The sequence below is a fragment of the Empidonax traillii genome, unplaced genomic scaffold (genome assembly GCF_003031625.1).
Source record: "Empidonax traillii isolate 1590-97213 ecotype Southwest subspecies unplaced genomic scaffold, ASM303162v1 scaffold177:size1754471, whole genome shotgun sequence".
Lineage (NCBI taxonomy): Eukaryota > Metazoa > Chordata > Aves > Passeriformes > Tyrannidae > Empidonax > Empidonax traillii.
Genome location: NW_020955370.1, coordinates 460886 through 487657, shown reverse-complemented (window position 1 = coordinate 487657; position 26772 = coordinate 460886). Strand labels below are relative to the sequence as shown.

The 26772-nt window shown below is 43.5% G+C and overlaps 1 protein-coding gene across 1 annotated transcript in view; it reads right to left on the bottom strand.

Annotated features, from left to right (window-relative positions):
• Positions 1–25858, bottom strand: part of SEC14L1 (SEC14 like lipid binding 1) — a 41642-nt gene extending 15784 nt beyond the window's left edge. Inside the window, exons 1-4 of the mRNA XM_027886094.1 lie at positions 25765–25858; positions 23685–23775; positions 2017–2166; positions 1792–1923 (exon numbers count right to left, since the gene is read on the bottom strand). Coding sequence (XP_027741895.1) covers positions 1792–1923; positions 2017–2166; positions 23685–23747 — 345 coding nt within the window. The 5' untranslated portion in view covers positions 23748–23775; positions 25765–25858. The remainder of the gene's footprint in view (positions 1–1791; positions 1924–2016; positions 2167–23684; positions 23776–25764) is intronic.
• Between the last annotated feature and the right edge of the window lie 914 nt (positions 25859–26772).

Genomic DNA, 26772 nt, shown 5'->3' with positions numbered 1-26772 from the left:
ACATTTACACACTGTCTTATTCTAGGTAAGGGTTGGGACTGCAGTGTTATCTGTGCAACAGGGTAAAAAAACCTCCACAGTGAACTTCCTGCTGGGACTGACAGCCCAGGGCCAGCTCAGCCAGGCTGAGCCTTGCACCAAGGGCGGTGGGAGCACCTCCAAGCACTGTTGTCCAGAGGTGTTCCCAGCAGACACCCTGCAATAGATGGTTCCTCGTTGACCTACCAGGTACCTCAGTATTTCATAGAATGAACATTATTGTAGGGGTTTTTTCCCATGATTAGGCCACAGGAAGAAGTATACACTTCTCATGTGGCTGAATACTCTCTGTCTTGGAGCACTCCCACCTCTCCTCTCAGCAAACTTCGTGGTTTGCTGAGATCATCCTGGAACGGACACGTTGTTACTTATAGCTGGACTTGATCTTAAAGGTTTTTTCCAACCTAAATTCTATGACTGATGTTGACATTTTTACGAAAAGTTGTTTTCTAAACTCTCTTCAGTTCAAAAACAGACTTGTTTGAGCCATTTCAGGGCTGGGCTCTGAATCTGTTCTTACACAAACGCTGGATTTCTGAGCACACAACTGTCCTGATGCCTTAGGGTTCCCTTCCCCCTCAAAACATGCTAAAATTGGCTTGGAACACTATCAACACTTTATAAGGACACAACTACAGAAAAAAAAATACCTTCCCTTCTTTTGCTGCTTCTGCTTTAGGAAACAAGAGATACAAGAATAGCTTGTACAGACTAACTAAGTACAAATAATAATAACATCATGTAAGAATCTTCCTGTATTTTCATAAATTCAATTATCAATTACCTTTAGTAAGAATGAACTTCTAGAAACAATTTATTCTTCCATTAAAAATCTGGTTTTGTATTTACCTTGTAATTTCTTAATTGAGTAGAGCCAGAGCAAGAAGTGCTGTGTTCTGTACCTATTTACCACATGCACTTTTCTGTACAGCATTTCCCTGTTTAAACAGAGTTTTCACAGCAAAACTGCAGGGGAAAAGCGTTTTTAAACTTGCCTTGGAAATAATGGCAGAAATAAAAATAAAAAAAAAAAAATCAGATAAAAGCGTCAAGTGGGTTTGACATCCAGTGATCTTTTAACCACAGGTCTGTACACAACAGAAAATGTTATGACCTGTACATAAAGGGAATGCTCTAACAGAGATAAATTAGTTACATTTGTTAGCTTTGATCTGACCTTTAACATCAATTTGAAGTTCTATTGCTACAGCATGTGCTTTAAGTGCCTATGGGCATAGGCTAAGCTATTCAGGAATAAAGCATGACCAGAGCAGAGCAGTAGGCATGCCACCAGACTCCTCTGGATCAGGAAGTATTTGCTCTGAAGACCAAGAACAACGAAAAAAAATAGGTTAATACATAACTGACTCGATGAACTTCTGCCTGAGCTGAGCAGAAGGCAAACAAGCTCTGCTGAACTTTCCTTTGACAGTTCTGTCAGGGTGTCATCAGCCTCACCAAGTCCCACACTGCTGTTACAGACCACAGATTTGCCTAAACAGAGCTGTCAAACGCAGCAAATTGTGTTGTGTTCTGCTCTCTGAGAAGATGCTCAAGCAAGAGGGTGCCAAACGTGTCTCAGTTCTTCAAACAAGCGTGTCACATTTAACTCTGACAACAATTATCACTCATGGCAGCGTGCTGGTTATTTTTTCTTGCAAGGCAAAAGCCAAGAACAACCCAACTTCTGTTTGTGAGTCCTGAAATCTGATCTAGCTCCATCTGTGGCACCACCAAGAGCCTGTTACTCACTGTGTAAGAGCAGTGCTCGTTAATGATGACTCTATTAGAGAAGGTTTCATTGTAGGCTTCTATATGCAAAGTCCTCTCTCGTCTGTTCAAAGAGTTCTTCTGGACAAAGTAGACGTAATCCACTCCTGCAATCTGAGGACGAGAAAGTAGACAGTGTTAAGATACCAGTACCCATGTGAAAGGATTCACCCAGAAGTACAAACTGGGTACTGAAAAGCTCATCACCTTTTTCAGGAGCCGCGGTGCATCGATGTCCAGCTTACAGCGCCGCTCAATCACATGGATGGCCTCGTCCTCGCTCTTGTACTCGCTTACGGTGTCACTGGCTACAAACATAGGGATCAGAGGACACGTAGGAAACCTTCTCTCATATGCCTACACAGATGGAAAGAGAAGAAAACAAACAACCATCACAATTCATCCCCGGGGGTGCGCGCAGAATTCCCTCACCAGCATTTGGAGCCTCAGTGCCCTTCAGAGCTTCTGTGGAAGGGGCTGAGCTTTACTGAGCCCACATTCCAGCTGCGAGTCACAGTGCATTCCAAGCAATGCATTTATTAATACGCTCCTTTCCAGTAAAACGGTTTTTAAAACACACAAAATACCTCATTTCTCCCCTCCCTCCCAAAAAGGAAGTTGCTCATCCTGTGCCGCGACGACCCTCTTGTCAGCAGTAACAGGAAAATAAGACCCTCCAGTTCTAAAATACCACAGCACAAAACAATTATATGTAGGATTAAAAAAAAAAAAAAAAAAAAACCACCACATGCTAATTACCGGTGTTTCACCAAGCTGTCCAGGGGGATTTTCTTACAGCTCCCAGAGGTCTAATAAAAACATTTCAAAAGCTATTTCTTAAGCTAATAGAGCTCTCAAGCTCCCTGTGCAGAGTGTTCATAATGATTTCACTGCAGTTTATCAGCTCACAGTTTTGTCCAACAACAGTCAGTCAGTCTTTGCAATACAATGAGGCCCTTTCATACTTCTGAAAATGTAAAGCTTTTGCAATAATGCAGAGCTAGCAACAGCTTTGATTCTGGTGAAAGAATAAAGCCATTTAAATGAGTTATCTCCTAAATACTTGACACACAGCCAGAAAATGGCATTAAATCAGACACACTCCGGATAGTGACGAATCTGGGATCAGTAAAACAGGTAAGAGGAAAATGGGTGCTATCCCCACTAGTAAACTCGTTGAATTTTAGTTTTAGAATCCCTGTGGCTATAGAAAACAACACAATTGTTTTTTTTTTCCTTTTCTTTCACAGTCACTACTATAGCTCTGCTTCTCTTTGGCTTTTTTTTTAAGTAACTAATTCTTTAGCCTGCTTTCCACATCCTGAATTACTTCGGTTTTGCTCTTATCAGAACATCATCGGCTTTGGTGAATAGGATATTGCAAGGTGTCCCAATGCAGAAGAAAGATTAAATAAAGTAAATCTGAGAGGACATCATGAAACAACTCTTTAAAAAAAAGAGCTAAAATATCCACCCTTTTAGATGATTTTAACTGCTCTGAATACAGCTGGGCTGCAGCACCAACAGGGAGAGGGTGTGGAGCAAAATAAGCAGCAGCTGCACAAAGTATGCAATGGTGGTCCTGGAGGAGAAAAGGTCTCTTAATTCTCCCTTTAGAACAATTAAAATACTTCAGTTTATTACCAGTGCTCAAACCTAGTTTGAAGGCAGTGTTACTATGGTGACAGCAGGGCAAGGCACTAAAACAGTGCCGGCTTTTTTTCCCTCGTGCATATTTTTAATCCATTTTTGCAGCATGATTGTCCCGAGTTCATAAAGCTCCTCTGTCAGGCCTCAGAAGCACAACCAGGGCAGGGGGGACACGCAGTCCCTTCTTCAGACTTCATCTGTGCACAGCTGGTTTTGCTTAAATGAAGAGCAGCAATAATTTCTGGGCTCAGGGATGTGTGCACAATAGAAGTGACAGAGCACTGGTGGGGGAAAAAAACCTCTCACAGCTCCAGCACAAAGGGAGGATGGCTCCTATTAACATGGTATAAAAAGTTTCTTCCTTCTTTGGTCCTATTAGCATGGCAAAGAAGTTTCTTATTTCTTTTATAAGGCTCTTGTTCTGGAGAAAAAGCTGTACATTTTAGTACCTCAGCCCTCTCACTGAACAAGTCTCAGCATTCTTTCTAAATTAATCCCTATTTTCACTGCAATGCCTGCAGTTACATGTTGTCCTAGGTCAGAAAGAGAAAAGATTTCCAGAAGAAACAAAATTGAGAAGTATTTCTTTTTTTCAGATTGCTTCATTTAATACTTTTGTTTTATCGGAGGACCTTACGTTACAAAGATTTTTTATGGACAGGAGAGCAGGGGCATGACACAGCTAACATTTTTCTCACTATTTTCAAAGTATTTTTTACATTTGGATGGCAGTGAATTTTCCCATCTGAACAGCCTCCTCTATGCCAAGCCTTTTTGCAAGTCTCCTTCCTTGCACATATTGATGTTTTTCCCACCTTAGTTCTCAAAACACTTCCCATTAGCCCGGTGAAGGCTTGCAAATCAGAACATTACCTGCTCCTGAGCGTTTACTGAACTGTGAACAAAGAAATGCCCAAGAAGAATTAGCTGTTCTGAATGGGAAGACTGAACTGAACGTGTTCAATTTGGAAGAGAACAAAATAATAATCTGCCAAAAGCTGGCAAGCTGAACGCTTACAGCAAACTACTTGAAGGTTCCAAAGAGATTAAGGGCGACACAGGATTCTTCCTCCCTAAAGAACATGCACACAGAGCACTGAAAGCTGTTCACAGTCAATTTTATTGGGTTCTTAAATTAGTCGGGGGGGGTTTTTTTATGTACCATTGCCAATATGTTCTTGCAATGCATCACTTCTCAGAATAATTCCCTGTTTGAATAAAAAGTGATTATAGTGAACCACGGCCACATCAAAATATTCCATCTGATTTCGAGCACAGTTGTGTCTTCCACAGAGTCAGACAGTGCTGAGCAGGCAGGGAAACACTGCTAAAAACTTCAGGACGCTGAGAGATCCTCCTTCACCACGGACCAACAGAGCCCAGGAAGGAAACCTGTAATTTGTGGTACAACACAGCCCTGACACGTGAGTCAGGGCAGCACATGCATCGCCAAGACCGCGGGTCTTAAAAGAGCACAAGAAGATTAAAAGAAAGATCAAACGCTGCTTTTGTTTTCTAACAGAACTGAAGGGATTTTGTTGCGTTGCTGAAGTGTTTTGAACCAGAAGTTTTGCCTCAAATCCAGCTCTGCAGAAAGGAAATAACTGAGCTGCATTATCCAGTGTTCCTCCAGCAGTCTGATAAAGCAGAGTATATTTAAAATGCTGCACACTCCCTGTATGATGGAGTTGTGGTTAAACTAGGGCAGAGAGATCTCTCTTTACAAATAAAATCATTAGATATTATGTCTCAGGATCCCAATTTTGCTCTCTAAATACAATCACAAAACACAAATTAGTTCCTCAAAAGCAAAGGAGCTGCAGGAGACCCTGAAGGACTCCATATTAGAATGAAAAGCTGCTGCTGTAGGACTCAATGCACCTAAAAATGGTGTTGGAAGGACCATTTTCTCCTGTCCCACAAAACACATACAGTGTGTGCAGATCCTGATGTGGAGCACAAGTAAAAAGGCCAGATGTGCTCACCCTCAAAACCTCCACAGCTGCTGCTGGGCTTGACATGAGAAGCTGCAACACCTCTTTGGCTGAGAGAGAGACACCTGTGTGCAGATCTGTTAAAAAAATTATTTTAAGCCTGCAATTCTGCAGTTCTCCAATAATGTACTTTTTACAGCTTCCCACCAGCCTCTGGAACATTTGTGTACTCTGATATATTCGAAGCTGCATTGTGCATCAAGAAAAACACAGTCTGGTGAAGTAGCTTGAACTGCAAATTTAACTTTCTTAATGCACGCTACCAGCAAGAGCACTGACAGGCATAATTTCAACCAAAACAGCACTGTAATAAAGCTTCTTTTCCAACTGCTTCCCTTAGCAACTCATGCTCAGAGGAAAGTCAAAATAACAGGATTTATTCCACTTTTATCCTTGCTAGTATTTCAGCTGTGTTTAAAGACATGAAAGCATTTCAGAAGTCAGACTATTTTAAACCCATTGCAGTCGTTTTTCATAGCCAAGGGAATTGTACTTGCTGCTGCTGCTGCCCTTAGATTTTGGAAATCTACTATCAGGAATAACGAGTTCCTTTCAACATATCACCCTTAAAACAGCATCCAGGTCTGACCCCAAACCAGTCTTCAGGAGGACCAAAGACTTCTGGCTTTTTGCTTCTCAAGCCATGCCCAGGGCTAATAAAATACCTTGATAGCAGTCATACGTTCAGCCCTTCAGTGGGAAAAGTCAGTCATTTATGCAAATAAATTACTCAGCTTCTCTGGCCAGATTAATAAATTGTCAGTCTTCTGCCTTCAGGGACTGAGATTGTTCTGTATTTCCATTAGATGACTCAAAACTACCTTCTATACTGAAAAAAGGAAAAAAACCAAATCTTGCAAGCAATCTGATGCTATGCTGTTCTAATAGCTGAATCCTCCAAAGAGAAATTCTAACTGAAAATAAGCAGTGAATAAGCAGGAATTTCAGCCACCCTTTGGAAAACAAAGCATATTGAGTGCTTTATACACCTTAATTGCACGAATCAAGATCTTAAGATGTTTTGTATCTTTTTTGATGTTTTCTGATCAAAATGGCTTGGACAGTGACCTTCCAAGAGCAGCACAACATTCTCCAAGGGCACCTCAAGAGAACTCATGAGCAGATTCATCCTGGCAATCCAGTCTAGTCTGCAGCACTCGATGTGTGCCACATCCCAAATTTAAATTCCTGCCTGCAGCACCTGCCTATGTGTGGGCACTAATCCTATACAGTTGCAGTACGTGGGACTTCTGAATTATCCATAAACACACAAGAAACAAGAAGGGTTGCTCCGGCAGGATGCTGCCCTGGCCCGACAGGCTGCATTCCAGCAGCTTGATCATTCCTGCACTATATCCCTTCCTCCCCCTGCATTAGAGCACTGCAGATCAATAGGAAAAGCATTGGCTCATGGGAGGGCAACCAAGAGGTTTCAAGTTTTTGGCAGCTGCATTCGGAAAGGAACAATTCTGGATTAACTCTCACAGACGCACTGCCGGTCAGAGCTCTCTACCTCTCTCCTTATAATCCATCCATACATTTAAAAATCATTTCACTTGCACAAGGCAGTGTGATCTCGCTGCCAGTGCCTGAAGGATGTGAGCTCACATGGCAGTGATCGGCTCGGGGGTGTGTGTGGAAGAAAACAGATGGTTAGAGCGGATATACCTCAAAAAGCTCTAGAAATAGGTTTTTCTGCTAAGGTAACACTCTCAGGCACCAGCAACAGGAACGTGAACCAGACTGCAGCTTGGGAAAGAACAAACATGTTGAATATAGAGGGAATCAGCTCTCTGGAATGAAACATCCCTCTGATGCCAGTTCTGGGAGGAGGAACAGTCCTCCAAGGACACGCTCATGGTACCAGCCAGTCCCAGCAGCACAGTTACACTTTGCTTTTTGCAGTGACCTTTTCCCAGCACTGCAGCTCCACAGCAGCCCTTGCTCAAAGGAGGCTTAAATGGTTTTTCTCTCCACTGCGTTTTCACTTCATTAAATGTTCTCATTTACAGAGAGAGAAGTTATTCTGCTATCGCTGGGAAACAAAGGCTGCTCGGCAGCTGCTCAGTTCTAGAACTTTCTCTGTGGAAAAGGCCAAGAATGCTTCAGTTACACAGATGAGGTTTGTGGGGACTACGGACAACCCACCAGCATGAGAGGTGGGGTCAGACCTGTCAGTGAATGGCTGTGTACCACCTGAAACACAAATATTTCCTTTATGCACCATTTCTGGTCCTAGACAAACGTGAGGCAGTTTAACCATCCTTATTTTTGATTTCTCTGTAAATCTTGGCCCACTCTATGCCATCAAGGCACCACAAGTCAGACTTTCAGAGCACTGGGATGATAACCCACTGCACAATTGGTGTTTGTAGAAGTGGACATTACCTGCAAGAGACCTCCCCTACTACTTTTCTCAACACTATGCCTTACTTTAAAAAGGGGGGGGGGGGGAACTTAAGCCTTCCATTGCAATTTCTACCTTAAAAAAAGCATTTAAAAGTGTTCGAATTAGGACTAGAACACAAGACACTCCTCCAGAGATTTTCCAGCAAGGCTCAGAAATGATGAACCTGCTGGCTATCACAGTAAGATCAACAAACAAAATGTCTGCATAACAACTTATCACTGAACTGGATTAAGCAAGGAGAAAGTAAATTTTCCACACAGGAAATGCCTTGTGTGGAAGCCCTTAGAACTAAAAATTATAACCCCTCACCTAAAAGAGTGAAGGATCACCTACTTCAAGGATTTTAAGAATAAAGGCAATGCATTTTGCCCCACAGTGGTACAAGTCATTCAGGAACGGGATATATTGTCTTCACCCTCCATTCCGTGGTACAAGATGATATTTGGCCATTGAAGTATTAATGGTGACTCTTAAGTGTATCCAAGATAAAACAAATAACCCTTCTGTAAGTCACGCCGGGGAAAAAAATAAATCAATAGGACAAGCCAATATCAGCAAGACAAACATTCTGCTTTGTTTTAGAGGCTAAAAAGATCCTGTGTACTATACAAGTGTAGAATGTGCTGCTGACCTCAGCCTTTCTAATTAAATGATCATTAGTGCATTAAGAGTGTAAGTTTACAGCACTGCTCACATACAGTCTTCCAAAGCAAAGCATTCCCAAGTAATTGCCCAAAATGGCACAAATGCTTCTACTTTGTAGGAATACATTCACTCCTTAAAGTTCATAAACAACAGAATTAGTCTAAAATTTTCATAAAGGGGGCTATGAAAGTTTTATGTAATTATGAATCAAATCTTTGAACTGTAATTACAATGGCTTTTTAGTCCTTGGAGTTCTATTTTTTGCCTTTTTTTTTTTTTTCCAAGAGACCACACAAAAACACATTGTTATACAAATTATGAGACAAGTGCTAACAAGAATCTACTCTGCACAGATGCTGTTCATGGATTCTAATTGAAGGCTAATTAATTTCTCCAACAGCAAGTGAAGCAAGATGGAGAAACGACCTTAGCTCTTCTCCAGTGAAGCGATCAGAGCTTTCAGGTAAGAGTATCTGGGAAGAAAAGTTGTCAATGGTTCAAAAACGTACTGCAGCATGACATTTAGATTCCTAAAATGCCATATTTATGGTACTGCACTGAAGCAGTGCTCAGATTTACACCCCAGGTCTATGTCTCTCATATTCAGAAAATCCATGGCTCAACTGATTCATGAGAGACTAACACTGAATCAGTCCTGGCCTCACAGACATTAATGGATCCTGCACAGTCTCCAAGCATTCCCTGCGCTTGGAACACTCACAGCTGCTAAATAACCTGTGCTCTCAGTAGCCCAGACACCTACAAACAGTGAAGGTCAACAGAAACCATTCCATTAACACCACCAGGGCTTCACTGGGCCTTGTCGGAGCATGAAGTGCTACAACGACTTGCTCTTCTCAGCATCCTTGTCTGGAGAAAAGCATCTGGAAGCCTTAATGGGCTTAACAGCCAGTAAGCTGAACTTCCTCAACTGGCCTCTCCTTCTGTGGAAAGGAAATGAAACTTCCTGAGAAATTCTCCAGGAAACCAAGAGCTCAGCAAAACGAAACCATCTCTAAGTAGAGGTGGACCAGAAACCATTTTTAGCCTGGCATTAATCAAAGCCATTAAATTCTTGTCCCTAAGGGCTCCTCTGTCACTCAAGAGTCCTTCGTGGAAGAAAAGGTTTTATCAGGGGCAGAGAAGAGCAAAATCCCTACCCCTCCTTGTCTTCTTTTGATGCTTATACTTGTTTAAAGGGGTTCTCTTGATTTAATCAGGTTTCACTGGAAAGGATTTCAGACCCTACACTGCTAAGAATGACCCACTAAGAACCCTGCAAACATCCACACAGAAAGAGGAAGAGAGATTTACTCCAATACATTCAAATTCCCCCCTGGCTTAACTATATAAAGCCTCAGATCTTGATACTTCATATGAAGAAGAGGGCAAGACTGTTCTGCTCATTTTTACACTTAGCTGTATTAGAAGCCCACAGTACTTTCAAGTTAAGTAAATATCCAGTTTTTGCACATTTCAAATAGACTCTACCTGTTAAAGTCATCTCGTGGACTCACCACTGAATAAACAATACCTATTTGTTCTACCAAACAGGTTAACAGGCCTGTCACACCAAGCAGGCACAGCAATTTGCCACTCAAATCCTAGAAACACAGCAAGAAACCTCCCATCTTCACATCCATTCTGCAAATTCCTGAAACAAAGTGCCTGAAAACAATGAGGACGTTGCCCTCAACCGTGACAAAATAACCCAGTATTAAGACTAAACTCAAATTCAGTAACTACTTTGTAATCTTGTATGAAGGGCTTTGATTCAGTGGATTACAAAACTCTAGAGAGTCAGGAAATGGCAGAGAAAGTTACTTTTGTGTTTTAGCTCCAGTAAGTTACTCCAGCTGAGACCATTAAAATGTAGAGAATTTTTTGTTGGCCTCTGGCTCCAGACAGCACTTACCACTACTCATCCAAAGCACGTGAGGGATGTGCATGGGGAAGCAAAACAAGCTTTCAGAACAGACTCCCTGTGGCTTCTGACAAGGAGCAAAGCTCTGTTACACACAGCAGAGCTTTATCTCCCCGCAGCTCTGCAGACACAGTCCAGGCTGCTTCACACCTACTTAATCTCTTCCGAGTCTTCTGCAGTGTAAAAGGAACGGCTTCCTGTTAAATTTCAGGCATAACAACAGTTTGCACACACAGACAATCACAAAAATCATGAAATGGTATTATAAAGAAAAGAAACCCCGTGCTCCAGAGCTCCCAGTTGAAGTGCTGCTTACACAACACATCACACACCACCCCGGAGTTCTGACAACGGGACCTTTCATGTGTTAAACTGCTACAAAGCACTTCCAAGTGAATGTAACTGCACTAACACACAAGTACTGGCATTTCTGTCCATCTCTGTAGCTCAGGCAGCATTTCCATGGTTACAGTGCCAATCACTATTGGCTCTAAGCACATTCCAAATCCAGACCAAAATGCATAACCCGGCGTTTTAAACCAAAATATTCTTACTGCACAAAACATTTTCCCAAACCAGAAATTCAGGCTAAGAATCAACTAGATGAGATTGTGAATATTAGTATCACTTCATTAGCAGGAGTCAGAACTCATTCTTTTCCATCAAAATTTAAAAAGTTATTAAAAAAAGCTATTAAAAGTTATAGAAGACATCAAACCCAGCCTCAAGAAGACAGCAACAATTTCAGGAGGGGAGAAAACCCCTTCCCCTGTAGCAATTTAAAAAGTTTACACACATTCCAGAGTTTTAGTTTACCTTCTCTGTGAAGTAAATGTGAAGCAAATAAGTGCTCATTTTTCAACCAGAACACAAGCCAGAAATCAGAAGGATTTCACAGGCAGCTTGTTGAAAGGATGCTCCATTTAGACAGCACCTACAGCTGAGTATCAGTAAAACTCTCAGCTTACCCTCGGAAGCACTGGATAAGATATATATATATACATATTTATTCAATAAGCATTGTTGACAAGTTTGAATTATACTAAACAAAGTACAGATTTGTTTAAGACTTCCTGAAACCAAAAGCAAGGTGGGGGATAGAAGAAAAGGCAAAAAACAGGAGCAAAGTGTTACTGGGGGACTGCAAGGTCTGCAGCAAACTGTCCCTGTACTGGAGCATAAATCTATTGACTACAGAGCTGGTGAATCTCAGCCTTGGCGTCCAGCGTTTTCAAGCATGAATTAAGTTACTTTAATACTTTAATATTTCATTAAAATAATTTAGGCCTTATAAATAAAGCAGGAGATCCAAAACAGGCCATGAGGCAATCTTCTAGGTAAGTGGAATTTTACTGGTGATTCGCTGTCGAGTTACGTAACTGCGGTCACCAACCTACCAGGGCAAGGCAAGGGCCTGCTTCCTGCACCAGGAAAAAACAGCCAGGCAGAAACCTCCATTCTCAGGAGGGATGGGACCAGTCAAGCCACCCACACAGGCTCTTTCTACACAGATCAGTACTTTATCCCTCTCACTGCACCCTTCCTATTCAACGTCTGGGCGTTTTTATGTCAGAAAAGTGGTCACAGAGAAGCTTTACCAGCAGAATTACAGGGGCTGATGTTGCATGCAATGAAACACGAAGGGAACTGGCTCTTAACTACCTAAGAACCACTCTGCTACATGCAGAGATGCCATGTTCTTCCAGAGAAAAATTACATCTTCAGTGATTTAATGCAGCTTCGTTCCGATTCCTGGTGGTAAAAGGTGCACTGATGCAGCAGGACAAAAGGTTTGGGGATAAAGGATCTGACCTGAAGACAAGGGCTAACATTCCATGTTTTATCTGTTAAAGGAGGATCTTCAAGAACCACAGGCATGCCTCAACGGGAACTTTAATTTGAAGAGTGGTTTCTTTAAAACAGATCTGAGTCATCTGTGGTTTGCCTAAATAAATCTGCACAGGTGGAATTGTGTCATACTTGACACCATTTTTGTCTGGGAGCCCGAATGTCCACCTTCAGACAACACATTAATGACCAGGGTGGGTATGAGGAGAAAGTGGAAAGCCTGTGTAGGAGTTTTGGAGTTAAACCTCCTTTGCCTCCCAGGCACTCACAGAGAATCATTAATTCTCTTCCTCCCTTTGGGAAGCCCAGACAGCCCAAAAAAAGAGCCCAAAGCACAGAGCCACTCCACTAAAGAGTGAGCAAGCCTAACTTCGATTGCAGGCTTGGCACAGTCTTGAGACACAAATCTCTAAAATGAGAAGCTGGAATAGAGAAGTTGGGCAAGTACTACTCCTTCCTCAAGAAAAACATAAGATTAAGGGCAGAAAACCACGCTACATGCAAATAAAATAATTTTAATCTTCCTTTCCTTTGGAGTAAGCTGGGAAAGCGTGATCACTCAGGTTAGGCTGGCTTATGACTGAGAAACCAAGATCAAATTGCTGGTTAGAAAGAAAGCAACCTGCATTGCTCTGGTCTAGGCTGAAGGTGGAATATCAAGGACAGACTTTGCAGCCCTGCTGCTCCAAACCACCCTTCAGTCTACACAGACCTTACCTGACCCACTGGGGGCAACAGCAGTATCAGATGGACTTGCAATTTCACTGTAACTTGTTTATATTAAATGCATTTGCAAAACCACTCTGTGTTCAGAAAAAAAAAGTCTGCCCTACCCATGTTCCAAGCAAGACAGATGGAAATCAGTCTGGCCCAGAAGCCACGTAGCTCTGAGCATGACACTGTGTGTGACAGAACATGCCCTGCAATTACAGTCAACTTCAGGAGTTCCTACCATAGGAAACTTGGCTTCTGACCCCAGTTGCACAGGACACGACTGTTTTGGCTCAGGGTTAAAATGCTATGGAGAAGAGGCTGACCTCCAAAAGAGCATCACAGCACAGGCTGGCGACAGGCCAGTGAAAGCTTAAATGCCTGGAGACTGACATGTGATTACTGGGGAATGTGAGCTATTCCCAAGCACTTCCTATTTCCCTGCAACACTGGCAATACACAAACCTTTACATAACACAGGAACACATCTTTCTTTGAATTTTTTAAGAGACACGCATAAAAAGGACTGTAAACCATTAGGCTTGTCTCACCACTTACTGTAAATAACCATCGCTTGTCTTACAGCAGCTGAACAATCGCAACTGTGTTCTGTGTCGCCAAAAGGCATCTCCCAGGCACAAGGTGCTGTCACAGTGAAAGCAGAATTTGGTACTTGGCTTCCCCTTTCCTCTTCCAGTTAACAAAACTTCACGTCTGGTTCCTCTTCAGAGGAACCAAAGCTTTACTTTAAAATTCAGCTGCAATCCCACTGTGTCCACTGAGGATCTATTTTTAGAACAATCAAATATTCCTTACTGCTCCATTGTACCACGCTCAAGTCTCACTTTTATGAGCCCTATAATTAGTATTCATCACTTGTTTGGTCTTAGAATCACAGACACTTTCAATAAGAAGGTCTGTTAAAGCATGTTTAACATCTGGAATATCTTAGGTTATTTTAAATAAAATTACCATGTAGACCAAATTTAATTTAGGAGTGGATGACTACAGCACTGGTACAATATGGGCTCAGAATTCCTCATTAAACCAGAGGCTTAATGAGGAATTAACCAGGACTTGTACTGCCACAAAGAACAAAGTCTCCTGATCTCCAGTCAGATCCCCCCTCCCCATGAAGGTTCAGTGAAACAGGTTTGACTTCATTGCCTCAGACTTCACCCACCAGGTTCCCATTTGGCCCAGAGGCAGTTGGCCTCTAAGCCCTGCAATGGTGATTTCACTCTTCCAAGACCATAATCAGTACACTGAGCTTTGCCAAAAGGACATAATTCAAGATAAACAGCACGGTTCAACTAATGTAAAGGTCTCAGTTTGGCTTTTGGACCAGCAAGATATCACCTTCCAGACAGAAAGCAGCCATACTCTATTAAGCAAACCAATTAAATTTTTTTTAAGCGCACCAATTAAATCTTGACTATTCACTAATGCCAATGGAATGTCATCAAAATGCAGTCTGGAGCCCACAGGCTGTTTAGCTCTTAAGCTGGGACGTGAAGCAGAACAAAAAAAAAATTTCTTTACCTTATATCCATGTCTGATGTATCAGAGATCCTCAGAAAGATTAAAAACTGGTGATGGAAGATCAACAGCAGGGGTTTCTTACACGACACCATAGACTACTGAACAGACTCAACACCATATTTAAAAACTGAGGGAGATACCTGACAGATCTACCAGGGCAGGCAGCACAGAATTTGGTTTTACTGCCTCTCCCAACACAAGAAGGAGGAGGGAGGCTGAGCCAGGGCCAGGCTCTAGAAAAGGGATCTATCTCTTGACAGAGCATGTCATGAAGCACTGGCTGTCAGGGTGTCATGACAGAGCTCACTTGGCTCCAGAAAGGAATGGGGAGGCACAAGAAACGCAGCACATGCAATGTTATCACAGACAACGGCACACTCTGGACCAGAAGGGCTGTCAAGACACATTGCTGGAGGATGAGAGAGTATCCTAAGAGAGTGTTACCATATGTTTATCTCACTCTTATCCTCTCCCCTAGAGGCAGATACTGCCCTTGGCCACTGCCAGATATGCAGCACTCCAGCGAGAGAGGCCTTATGGTGCAATTCAGTTCTGTGGTCCCTGGTAAGAGACAAACACAATCCCCTTCCCCATGGCCAAAAACATCATTCAGGTCTCAACAACCAGGTAATGCCACTGGCAGGGTAAGGTGGTCCAGCTTCTGCACCCCTGGATCTGCTCCCCAACAAAATACAGTCAAAGATATCACCTCCCTTCAAACATAAGCCAATGGAAAAAGAACAGCCTGGAGTTGTTTGATTCTTCTCTAAAAAGCTATTAAAATATAGACAATCAATTCTTTGTTCTTTACCCTCCTTCACAGCAAATAAAGGCAAACAAAAGCAAGAATCGGTTTAGCCACCACTGAACAAACAAGTTCAAGTGAAATTGTTTTAAATCCTGTTCATTACAACATCAGTGGCTGCACCATGCAGACCATGAAACACTTCAACAGAAATAAGTAATTTCAGAGAGCCGTGAATTCGGTAATGAAGAATTTATCTACAAGCCAATGAATTGCATAGCAAAGACAGTTTTGCAAATCATGTAGTATAATTTACACATTGAATGAAACAGCCAGAAAAAAAAAAAAAGAAAAAAAAAAAAAAAGTCCTCTGGAAAAGGTTCTGCTGACTGATGCTCCTGAGCTGGACTGAATGTCCGTGGAATTGCCATTTTACACTGAATGAAGAGACACAAAGCACTCCAGAAAGGAAGTGCTCTCATCAGGAAACCGTTCCCTTCTGCCATGGCACAAACAACTCGAAATGGCACATTGCCACCCTGACCATCACCAGGGAAATAATCATTTTCACAGAATGAGATCTATTATTACCAAGGTGATATGATCTAATATTACAGCAGCACTGGGCAAGGCAGAAGTTATCAGCGAGGCTGAAACAGTGAGGTTTGCAATGTAGCTTTCAACTGCTGCACAAATTGATCTGCATGTATTTCCAAAAGCATCTATACTTGAGTATTGAGAATATAAATAATGTCAGAATGAAAACTGTTGGAATTATCCCACATGTAATCCATAACCCTATGGATTTAGATATTTAGCTTCATAAATCTGACCACGACAAAGACTTGAAATGCTACCTTAGGAGAACACATATATAATTAAGAATTAAAACTGTTTAAATAAAAATTCATTTTTAATTCAGAAGGGTAGCTTCTCTTTGCTCCCTCCCACAATCCATCCCTCTGCTGCCACCAGAGTTAAAACCGGTAGGTTCCAACAGCCCTGTGATATTTTTATTTTCAAATTTGCTGATATATAGAACCCAAACTTCATTATCATAAAGTAAAACCCCAGAGGAATCCGAGACAGAGAACGCTCAAATATGAAGTTTTACCCGTGAATACAAAGCAGAACAGCCAGCCCGCTCGCACGTGGCCCTGTTAGAGCCCACAAAATAAAAATTTTTAATTTTTATTTTTCTAAGGTGAGGACAGATGCCCCTTCATGCCAAAGGAACTCTCAGAACCCGCAACTCCGAGCCATTAAGTACAATTTGCAAGCACTTTGCACTGCTAAATAATACCTGACAACTGCTGAATCAGGTTTCTAATGGCCCCTTCCCTTACTGTTAGAGCAGGCGGACTCTGCATTTTTCAGACTGCAGATTCCCTAATTATTTCCCCAAGGAATCGAGGGCTCCCACAGCACAACATGGACCGACAAATGCCCTGCTGACTCGCTCCTCCTTGGGGCCTGATGCCACGAGCTCACCCACAGCACGGAGGGGACGAGCACCTGCTCCCACAGGGGTGCTCAGCGATTGGGCCAACAAGGTTTATTTATCTTCCTTCCCTCCAGGACAGCTTTTGACCAGCCTGTCTCCCTAACTGATGACCCTGTCTTTGCAAGAAAGCAAGAGCAGCAACCTGGAACGCCAGCTGAGCTATAATGGGAAGCCACATACTGGGTGATGTTTCTCTGACCCTTAGAACAGAGAGCCCGTGAACCACAGGCTGAAAACCTCTGTGGACCGGGCTGAAATCAGCATTACTCGAGCAAAAGCAATGCAGAGAAAAGCCAAGACCTCCAGAGAAATTTTTGATGGCTCACTGCTTGTCTTTTGGCAGCGCTGCCCCACGCTGCAGTGGAGCCCAGATAATGCCAGATGGTTCTTCCAACACAAGATTCCCAACCGTGATGCCACCAGATCTTCCACCAGAGTGGGTCCTTGGTGTGACTCTGACCTCAACCACCACTGGCTGAAACCAGCTGCAGACTGACTGTGAGAAAGCCAAATTATTAAATTACCTGTAACAGGCCTAACTTAACATTTTACATGAGCTGCTAACCCGACCTGTCTTAACTGTATCACAAAAATGAGACAAAAAGTTAATAACTCAGCTTAACAGCCTGGTTCCCAATTTAGAATACATACAGACTAATTTTAAACTACATGAAAAATTAGAAGAAAAATTCACTTGGGAGAAGAGAAAATAGATCATTTAAGACTAACCTGTAATTAATTTCAACTTGAGCTAATTAACAGATTTCCTTGCATATTCTCAGAAGATTCATTCTACGTTCAGAATGCAACAGTTTAAAGACTACCCTGCCAGCCTTCCCCCCAGAAACACGCTGAATCTGAACTATGTGCAGAGCAAGAGTAATCCTGGTTTCAGTGAACATCCCCTCAGTCCTGCATTCCAAACCCTGGACTCTGACAGAAGGTGGTTTATGGGTAGTGCTCAGGGGTGGCCTCCAGTCCCTCAGGATCTCCTTCTACTCCCTTTTTCATGAAGTGCTTGTTTCCTAAAAGCACAGCAGTTCAGATACTCCTCGGTGTAAGAGCTCCACAGAACAGGCAGCACAGCCTGTCCATGCTGGAGGTGCACAGAGCTGGCCATGCCATATGGAAACACCTCATTCCAATCTGCAGGCAACCCCTGGCTTCTCACTGAATATGTTCTTTTTAATTAACACTGAAAAAATAACCATCTCTCTTTCCCACTGGGTTTTGAAGCTTTTACACATGCTCCTTAAGGGCTAACCACGTGTTAGACCATGGGCATGAAGTTACACCTTTTCCACACCTTTTCCACATCGTAACTGCAGTACCCTGAGTGTCCAGGACTCTCCAGAATGTGTAACCACTTCTTTCCTTGCCACACTCCCACCTGTTTAAAGAGTTTTAGCTCAAAGGAAACGTCACCAGGCTGATCAGCAGAACCCAGAGCAGCACTTCACAGCAGAGCTAAAACACCTGCAAAGGGTGAAAAGCTGGGAGTGCTTTCAGAACAAAGCAACAAGAAGTGTTTTGATACACATTTCTCTTCTACTGACACCTTTCAGAGTGTGACAGTAGTGGTGCTTTAGCTTTCAAAGTGTAAAAGACTTGTTAAAAACTGACTAAAAGGGTTTGGTGAACAAGAGAACTGCAGCTGTCAGTCCCAGTCAGGTCATGTGTTTGCCCACAAAAAAAAAAAAAAAAATCAAAACAGGAAACAGCCAGCCATGGAAATATCTAAGCAAGTTATGAAATAACACTTAAACTGCACCGTTAGCAGGCTGCTAAGTCAATATTTTTCCCCACTGGTCAAGTGAACTCTTCCATTTGTTTGTTACCCATGGCTCATTCCAAACAAGTGGCCAAAGAGTCATTTGTTCTTTACCATGAATGCTGACAGAGGAGAGCACCAACAACACAAACCAGCAGCGAAACTGCGGGCACTTCATATAAAAAAATCAGACATTCCACACAGGGCTCTGCTCCACTGCAGTTTTACCAACACATTTCCAATAGCAAACAAGCCAGAGTTTTCAACAAAGGCAGGAAGCAAAGTAGATGAGAGCCTGGGAGTCCTGCAACAACAGGGAAAACAGCTGAGCAGTTTTGGGAGTGGACATGCAGGCTGTTCCCTTCCCTGGGATTTAAACACCCAAGACAAATCCTATATATCCCTCTCCATACATTTAAAGCCCACTTTGTGCTTTCCAAAGCACTCAGAGAAGAGCTTCCTTTTTCTCACCAGCCTCTCAGCCCCTCTTCACGTGATGCGTGGAACGCATTTTTTCCACGAAAAAGAAAACGAGACTGGAAGGAATAAAAATTGCAAGGATCTATGAGCAGGTGTGGCACTTGATGCAGTTTGGGGCTGTTTTAAACTACTTTTTCAAGTAATAACTTTTATAATGACAAGACAATGTACTGCCTGATCAGGAAGCTCATTACAGTTTAGATCAGGCGATTATACTTTGATTTGTCAATCTGAAAAACCAGATAATTCTTTTTCTAATCTACTCTCTCACTGAAGCGTATTTATCCCATCTACAATTTTATTACTTACCTGTAATTTAGGGATACTTTAATTCATGAGCTAGACCTTAAAACCTATTTTTTCAGATCTATAAAAACAAAGAAAGCCAGGCAGCCTCTTTGTCCAAAAGCAGCAAATTTGAACCATTAAAATGATAATATAATGAAAGGCACTACACATTATACTTACTAGGAAAGATTCATGCTTGAGATACTTTAGATATGCCATCAGAACAAAGGAAAAATGTTGAGATTGATTTTTTTATTCACATTTATTTCTGAAACTAAGTAATTTGTGGCTGTAAATAGGTCTTTTTCTAAATGGGTTGAAGAGCAATAAATTTTTCACAGAGCTTCCAGAAACTGAAAAAAAAAAAAGTCCCTGTGGTCAATGGTTCGATTCAATGTGTGTTTTTTCCAAAATCTTATTTATTTTTCATTTGCATTCCACCCTTGGAATGCCATTGCAGCTGATTATTCATTATTTAAATTTACTTTGGAAATTAAACTCAAGGGGAATTATCTAAAGTATGTCAGAATGAAAATGAGCTGTGAATCTCCAAAGTTAATTTTAGCCTCTCGTGTGTTGAGGAAGATTCAAGTTCTTAACTGCCTTTTAATATTAAGAACTACTTATTCAGCAAAGTCCCTGTATTACTTTAAATGTAAACCTCTTTAAGCCAATATAAAAAATTGAATCTGTAATCTTTAGAAGTTTTATAAAAGCAGCTCCTCATTTTTTCTCCAGTATATTTAACCTTGGTAACTTGACAAGTGAGTCTAAGTAAACAGCCATTTTTCCACATTTCAGCTGCTTCCAGCATTACGTAAACTCCAGCAGGAACAGGAGGAAAAGCCAGGCGAGATTCTATTCAGTCTGATGAACAGCTGTGCAAGCTGTTGGTCTGGGTGCTTTTTTAATATATACATATATATATATATATACACACGCTAACACGGAGATTTCAAGAAGTTAATTATAACAGATACACCCCAGGACAGCCAAAAAATCACCGTGTCAGCTTTGGAAAATATTTGGTGAAATCATCGTGCCTGTGTTAGGTGTGTCACACCAAAACACGGTAATTTCTAGCCTGTGATTCTACAGCCTTTTCAAGCTCAGGACACAGTTTCCTTGCAAGATTTGCATCTTAGGTATTACCAGGAACCACACAATTTGCCAGTAAAAGGAAATCTCCAAGGGAAGTAGCTCGTACTAGATTTTACATAGCTGGCCCTCAATGATGAAGGAAGGCAAGGAGCTTCCAGGATGGATCTCCTGATCTCCACCAACCACAGCACCTCCCCAGTGCCCTCCTAGAGCTGGGAGACAGGGAGTTGTGCCTTGAAGGACACTGCCACAGAGATATATTAGGGCTCAACAGATGACTTTTGGATTTCAGAGGAAGAGTATTAACAGAGGAACTTATTTTCAACATCAATTCGACTCAGGAAAAGAATTTTGACTGTGTCTATTTTAAAAGTCTTTGTATCATAATTGTCTGCAAAGCACTTGTCAATCTTGGCTTAGATCAAAGTGGAATTAAATTCAGTTTTTTGTCTTCATATAGAGCTGCACTCACACTTCACAGAGAGAACAAAGTTCTCTCAAAACACACTAGAGCTCCATGAATGGAATGCTGATTGTGCTCCATTCTCCCTCAAGTACCTCTTGGAAACCCAGGAAGGGAAAAGTGGGCAAATAGGAATTTTGTAATCTAAATTACCCACTCTGCAAGTGGCATTCACTCGGTTGCTGGTAGAAAAGAAGAATTTAATGCTGATTTCTCTATCTGAAGGCTAAATATTAGTTTGGCTTAATGAGTTCCACTTTGTAACTGGAACACGTATCATCCAGGAGATCTTTACAGTGAAGTCCACATCCCTTCACTGACACTGGTGAACTTCACTGCTACTCTACAGAATGAATTACCTCTTCAGTTCCACAGAAAACCCAGGAAAAGGAGGACAATTTGCCAAATAACATTTTTTAAAGTACTCAGCACCCTAAGACAAAGATGAGATCCGACACAACAAGACTCAGGCTAGAAGCAGTGATTTTTGCTAGATAACTGAGCTGCCACGTTCACCAAACAAAGTTTTCTCCAAGAGGCTTTTTACTGACAGGTGAGTATCTCTGGTGTGGGGGTTTAAACCTCTGAGGACACATTCTTCTCTCAGAGGTTGGGTGCAAATAAAAGAGAGGGGAAGAGAAGAATCAAATAAAACATATTGTTAAGTCGTTGTTGGGTTGCTTTAAATTCAACCCTGGTATACACCAGGCCATGCACCTCGGTTCAGAAGAGCTGGTGCCACTGTTAAAACAACATTATAGTACCTTTTTGTTGAGAATATGCAACGTTGTGCTTCCACCTTAGTGAGCACAAAATTTGACACAAACATTCCAGAAATACTTCATCGACTTATGCAATCAGTATTCCACCAAGGGAAGACAGTAACAAAACAGTAACAAAGCATCAAGCTATCATACACTGTTTATACTCCTTGCAGGATTTGGCTCACGGAGGAACTCCTCTACACCCTTCACAAAATGCGCGGACAGTTTGGATGGATCACCTCCAGGAATTTTACAAGTTTTAAAAAGCAGAAGCGACATGGCAGGAGGAGGATGTTCATCCAGTGCTCACATTCTGAACCAGTTCAAGTGATAACTCACTGCCCTGACACAGACTAAATAAATCATGTGTATTATCGCTCATCTAAACCTCCAGTCCCAGAAAGGATCTTGTTCAGCTGTTTCTTTTTATAAACATTCTTCTCCTCTTAGTTCACTTTTAATTTTTCAACTAATGTCTTATCCTAATTGCATATGTAGCACAGCCTCTTTCTGTCCAAAGAAAAGCCTTACAGTAAGGAAAGACCTAATATTTGTTGAAGATTATTCTTCAAATAATACCCCCAAGACACAGAGCAGTTGGAGAACTCACAGTTCACATTAACAGTCAGAAGTGTTCCTACTTACACCCAATAAAGAGCTGTGAAAAATCATGATATCAGCATTTTGACTCAGAATATCCTTGAAGAAATAACTCAAGGGAAGAAATTTTTGCCTTCAGTTCGACAGCGAGGTGAAGATTTATCAGTCCAGCAAACAGCCAGGGAATTTCATCCAAGAAACTCATTCTGGCTGATTGATCTAAGAGCCAATATAACTCCACTGAAGGCTGAAGTTACATACACCATCAAATTTAAATTAGAAACCACCTGAAGCCCAGCTGTCAGCACAGTAAGGTCCTAAAAGACCTCAAACATATCACAGTCTGATTCTTCTGTGCTCAGGAAAATAACCACTCTCTGCCTTGAAGTGTTTGCAAGAGCAAGACCTACATGTGTAATACTGGAGGCAGCTTTAGGAGTAAGATAAAAAGAAATGGAAGAATTCCCTGTAGAGTGACCTAATCCTTTTTTTTTTTTGCCCTGAGACTGCAAAGGATCACTTCTGTAAGGAACTCTGCACTCCAAACCATGTGATCTATCTAAATATTTACACTAAGAGCACTTTTAAAAGTCTCCTCTGAGGCCATTAGACTTAGTATTTTTCAGCGAGTGAAATAATTATTATTTAGGTTATGATTTTGTTTTTAACTGTTTTTATCAGGGAAAAGCTCCTTAACTGCTCTTTGTAACTAATGAGAGCCCCACAGCTGCGGTTTCAGCTGAATAGACTTTAAAATGTCAAATACCTACTTCCTTTTTGGTTTGTTTAATAAAAAGAGGGAGGGAGAAGGGGAGAGGGAGAAAGAAGAGAGAACCTAATTAGGATTTCGTTTTTTTTTTTAATCACTATTGTAACATTATCACACAAATTAGCAACCACGCAGCCAAAAGGCTTTTTGTTCATCTCTCTGACCTCCCTGGAAGCTTTTTTCTTTCCTTCCCTGAAAGTATCACCAGTGTCCTTTCTCTTTTTTCACTCTGGGTTATCTTTGCTTTCATGGCTTTCTTTGTGCTCTGGAGCCCTGTAAACTCTACCCTGATGAAGACACAACCACAACAATCTTTTAATCAACCTACTTGACACTTTCTCCCGTTTCTAGAAGGGTTTGCTTCCAGTAATCAACTGGGCAGTACACTCCAAGCCTACTTTTGCTCTCACTTTCAAATACATCTGGAAATTATCACCTGTAAATTTCATCTGTAAGTTATACCTAAAATTCAGGAAAATCAGAGAACATTATCTAAAAAAAATCACTCTGGCCAGAGAAGCAGCCATCAAATAACACACACATCTCATATTTTGCTTATTGTTCCAGCTTTGTATGTTCTACAGCACCTACGAAACAGAGCCCAGTAAGTACTCAGCAACAGAAGGGAGTGTCAAGAAGAAAATTACAGCAAAAATTAATACTCACAGCCATAATTAACTCAAAAGGGTGTTTATACACCCGCACGGGGGATTGGTACTTCTGCACCATCGTTGCAGTTAGTGAGGCCGACTCAAACCTGAAAAAGAAAATTGTTAAAACCATCTGTCAGATGTAGGAAGCCATTTTCAATTTCCTCATGCAATTATTCCGTGCGTGGTACCACGCGAGCAATTCCACAGGAAACCCTTCACAATTCCTTGACGACTTTTTTTAAGACCCAAGGGGGCCTTGAAAAGCTATTTATATATATATATATATATTTGTCAGAAATGACTTATCATTTCTTCCAAACACGACACAAAATTAGCACATTTTCAGGCCACTTTTAGTAACAAATCTTTAACAGGGTTTATGACTCTTCGTCAGGATGGTGAGACTTCCTGTGCTGCTGCTGAGAACCAAACACTGACACATCCCAGCGACAGGCACAGAAGCATTTCCCAGTCCCCCAGCACTGTATGTGGGCTGCCCTGCTCAGGGCTCACGCTGAATTGGGACTGGGTTTTTTAAAAAAATAAATAAATAAATACAGAAAAGACAAAGAGAGGTTAAGAAAGAAATGTTAAAAATTCCTGTTTTCAGAAAGAAAGGAAAAAACCAGATCACTACAGCACAGTGATACAAAGCATTCCTTTATAACCGCCAAATAGAATTAATTAAAACTTTCGAGAGAGAAACTTTAAAGAGAGCTGGGGAAAAAAACCCAACTGGACGAAACTGCAAAAATTCCACTATACGGCCAGAAAAAATTTCACTGGCAACACGGAGAGAAGTTATTCCAAAGGCTTCGTGTCTGCTTTCCCTGGCTTGACCCAAACTCTCTCGACTGCAATTACGTTTATTGCAAAATCCTGGCAGCAGCACTCGCAGATGAGCCGCGGGCTGCGAGCCAGCGTCATTTTGGAGAGAAATGCGTTTGTTACAATAAGTTCGCTTTACTTTTCTGTCCTTAAGGCGCTCTCACGTTCCTGCAGCGCTGCGGGAGCGACACCGGCCCCGGAGCGGGGCTCGGCGGCTCCTCGGACACGGCAGGAGCCAACAACAACCCCCAGAGCCGCGGGGAAGTTCTCCGGCATCCCATTCCAGAGCGGAATTTACCCATGACTACCCTGCATTTTACAAAAAAAACCCACCTGAATCAGCACAAACAGCCGCAAGCCCTCTGTAATCCTCGTATTAAAAAAAAAGAAAAAAAAAAAAAAAAAAAAAAAAAGAGTTACACAACAAAGAAACTCCACGTTTCCTCCCGCCGCGGCGCAGCCGGGACACCCCTGGAAGGGATGGGGGGGGGACACCTCTGTGACAGCCCCGCCGTGTCCCGGGAGAATATGGGACACCCCGGGACGGGATGGGACAGTTGTGACAGCCCCGCGCTGCTCCGGAGGGATGCGGGACACGCCGGGAGGGGATAGGAAGGGATGGGGGGGACACCTGTGACAGTCCCGTGGTGTCCCGGAGGATGCGGGACACCCCGGCAAGGGACAAGGAAGGGACACCTGTGACAGCCCCGCGCCGCCCCCGCGGGATGCGGGACACGCCTGGCGGGGACGGGAAAGGATGAGGGGGAACACCAGTGACATCCCCCGTGGGATGCGGGACACTCCGGGAGGGTACAGGACGGGACTGGGGGGACGGAAGAGGGAGGGGGGGGCGCACCTGTGAGAGCCCCTACGAGATCCGGGACACTCCGGGAGGGGACAAGACGGGATGGGGAGACAGCTGTGACATCCCCGCGCTGCCCCGGGGGGATCCGTCCGGGGCCCGGGAGCGCAGCGGTCGCGGCGGCGGCGCCGCCGTGACCCACCCGAGCACCGCGACCCCCCGCCCCACCACCACCACCACCATCCCCACCCTCATCCCTCCAATCACCACCACCACCACCCCCCGCCCGCCACGGGCAGCGCCGGCCGCTCCCGGGGGCTCGTCGCGGTCAGCGCCGAGAGCAGCCGGCAGGCAGCGGGCGGACAATGGGAAACTTGCCGCGGGGGCACGGCGGCGGCGGCGGGGCTGAGGGGAAGGCAAGGGAGAGCAGGGCAGGGTAGGGCAGGCTGAGCGCCGCGCTTACCGCTCGCTCGGTCCGGCCGCGCTGTCCCCTCATGCCGCCGGGGCGGGGGCGCGGGGGGGGTGCGGGCTCCGCCGCCCGTCGGTCGCCGTGCCGGGCGGGGGCGGCCCGCGCGCCTGCGCGCTGCAGGAGGCGGGGGGGGGGGGGGGGGGGGGGGGGGGGGGGGGGGGGGGGGGGAAGGAAGGGCGCATGCGCGGTGGTGCCTCGCCAGCGTGAGGGGACTGTCAGCCGGGGAGCTGCAGAGTGGTGTGGCGGTGAAAGCGATTGAAAAGTCTCCCTGTTCCACCCCCCTGCCACGGGCAGGGGCGCCTCCCGCTAGGCCGGGTCGCTCCGTGCCCGCTCCAACCTGGCCTTGGGCGCTTCCAGGGATCGCCCCGCCACGGCCTCACCGCCCTTCATTGTTAAAAGTTTCTTCCTCACGTATAACCTGAATCTCTCCTCTTGTGTCTTAAAGCAGTCCCCTTTTGTCCTGTTCCTATGTGCCCCTGTAAAAAGTCACACTCCACTTTTTTACGAGCCGCCTTGAGGCGCTGGGAGGGGCTCTGAGGTCTCCTTCCCTTCTCCAGGCTGAACACCCGCAGCTTTCCCCGCCTGGCTCAGCTCCCTCACAGGAAAAAACTTCCCAATATCTAATCTAACCCTGTTCTCTGTCAGTATGAAGCCATTCCCCCTTGTCCTGTCATTATGTGCCCCCGGTAAATAGTCTCTTTCCACGTTTCTTGTGGGCTCCCTTCAGGTACAGCATGAATCTGTCGGGGGAGGTTTAGGTTTTTTCAGGAAAAGGTTTTTTCTCCTAGACAGTTGCTGAGCACTGGAACAGGCTCCTCAGGGCAGTGGTCACAGCACCAAGCCTGTTGCAATTCAAGAAGCATTTGGACAACGCTCTCAGACACATGGTGGGGTTGTTGGGGGGTCCTGCACAGGGCCAGGAGATGGACTCAGTGATCCTGATGGGTCCCTTCCAACTCAGCGTATTCTGTGATTCTATGATTCTATACTAGAAGTCTAGGG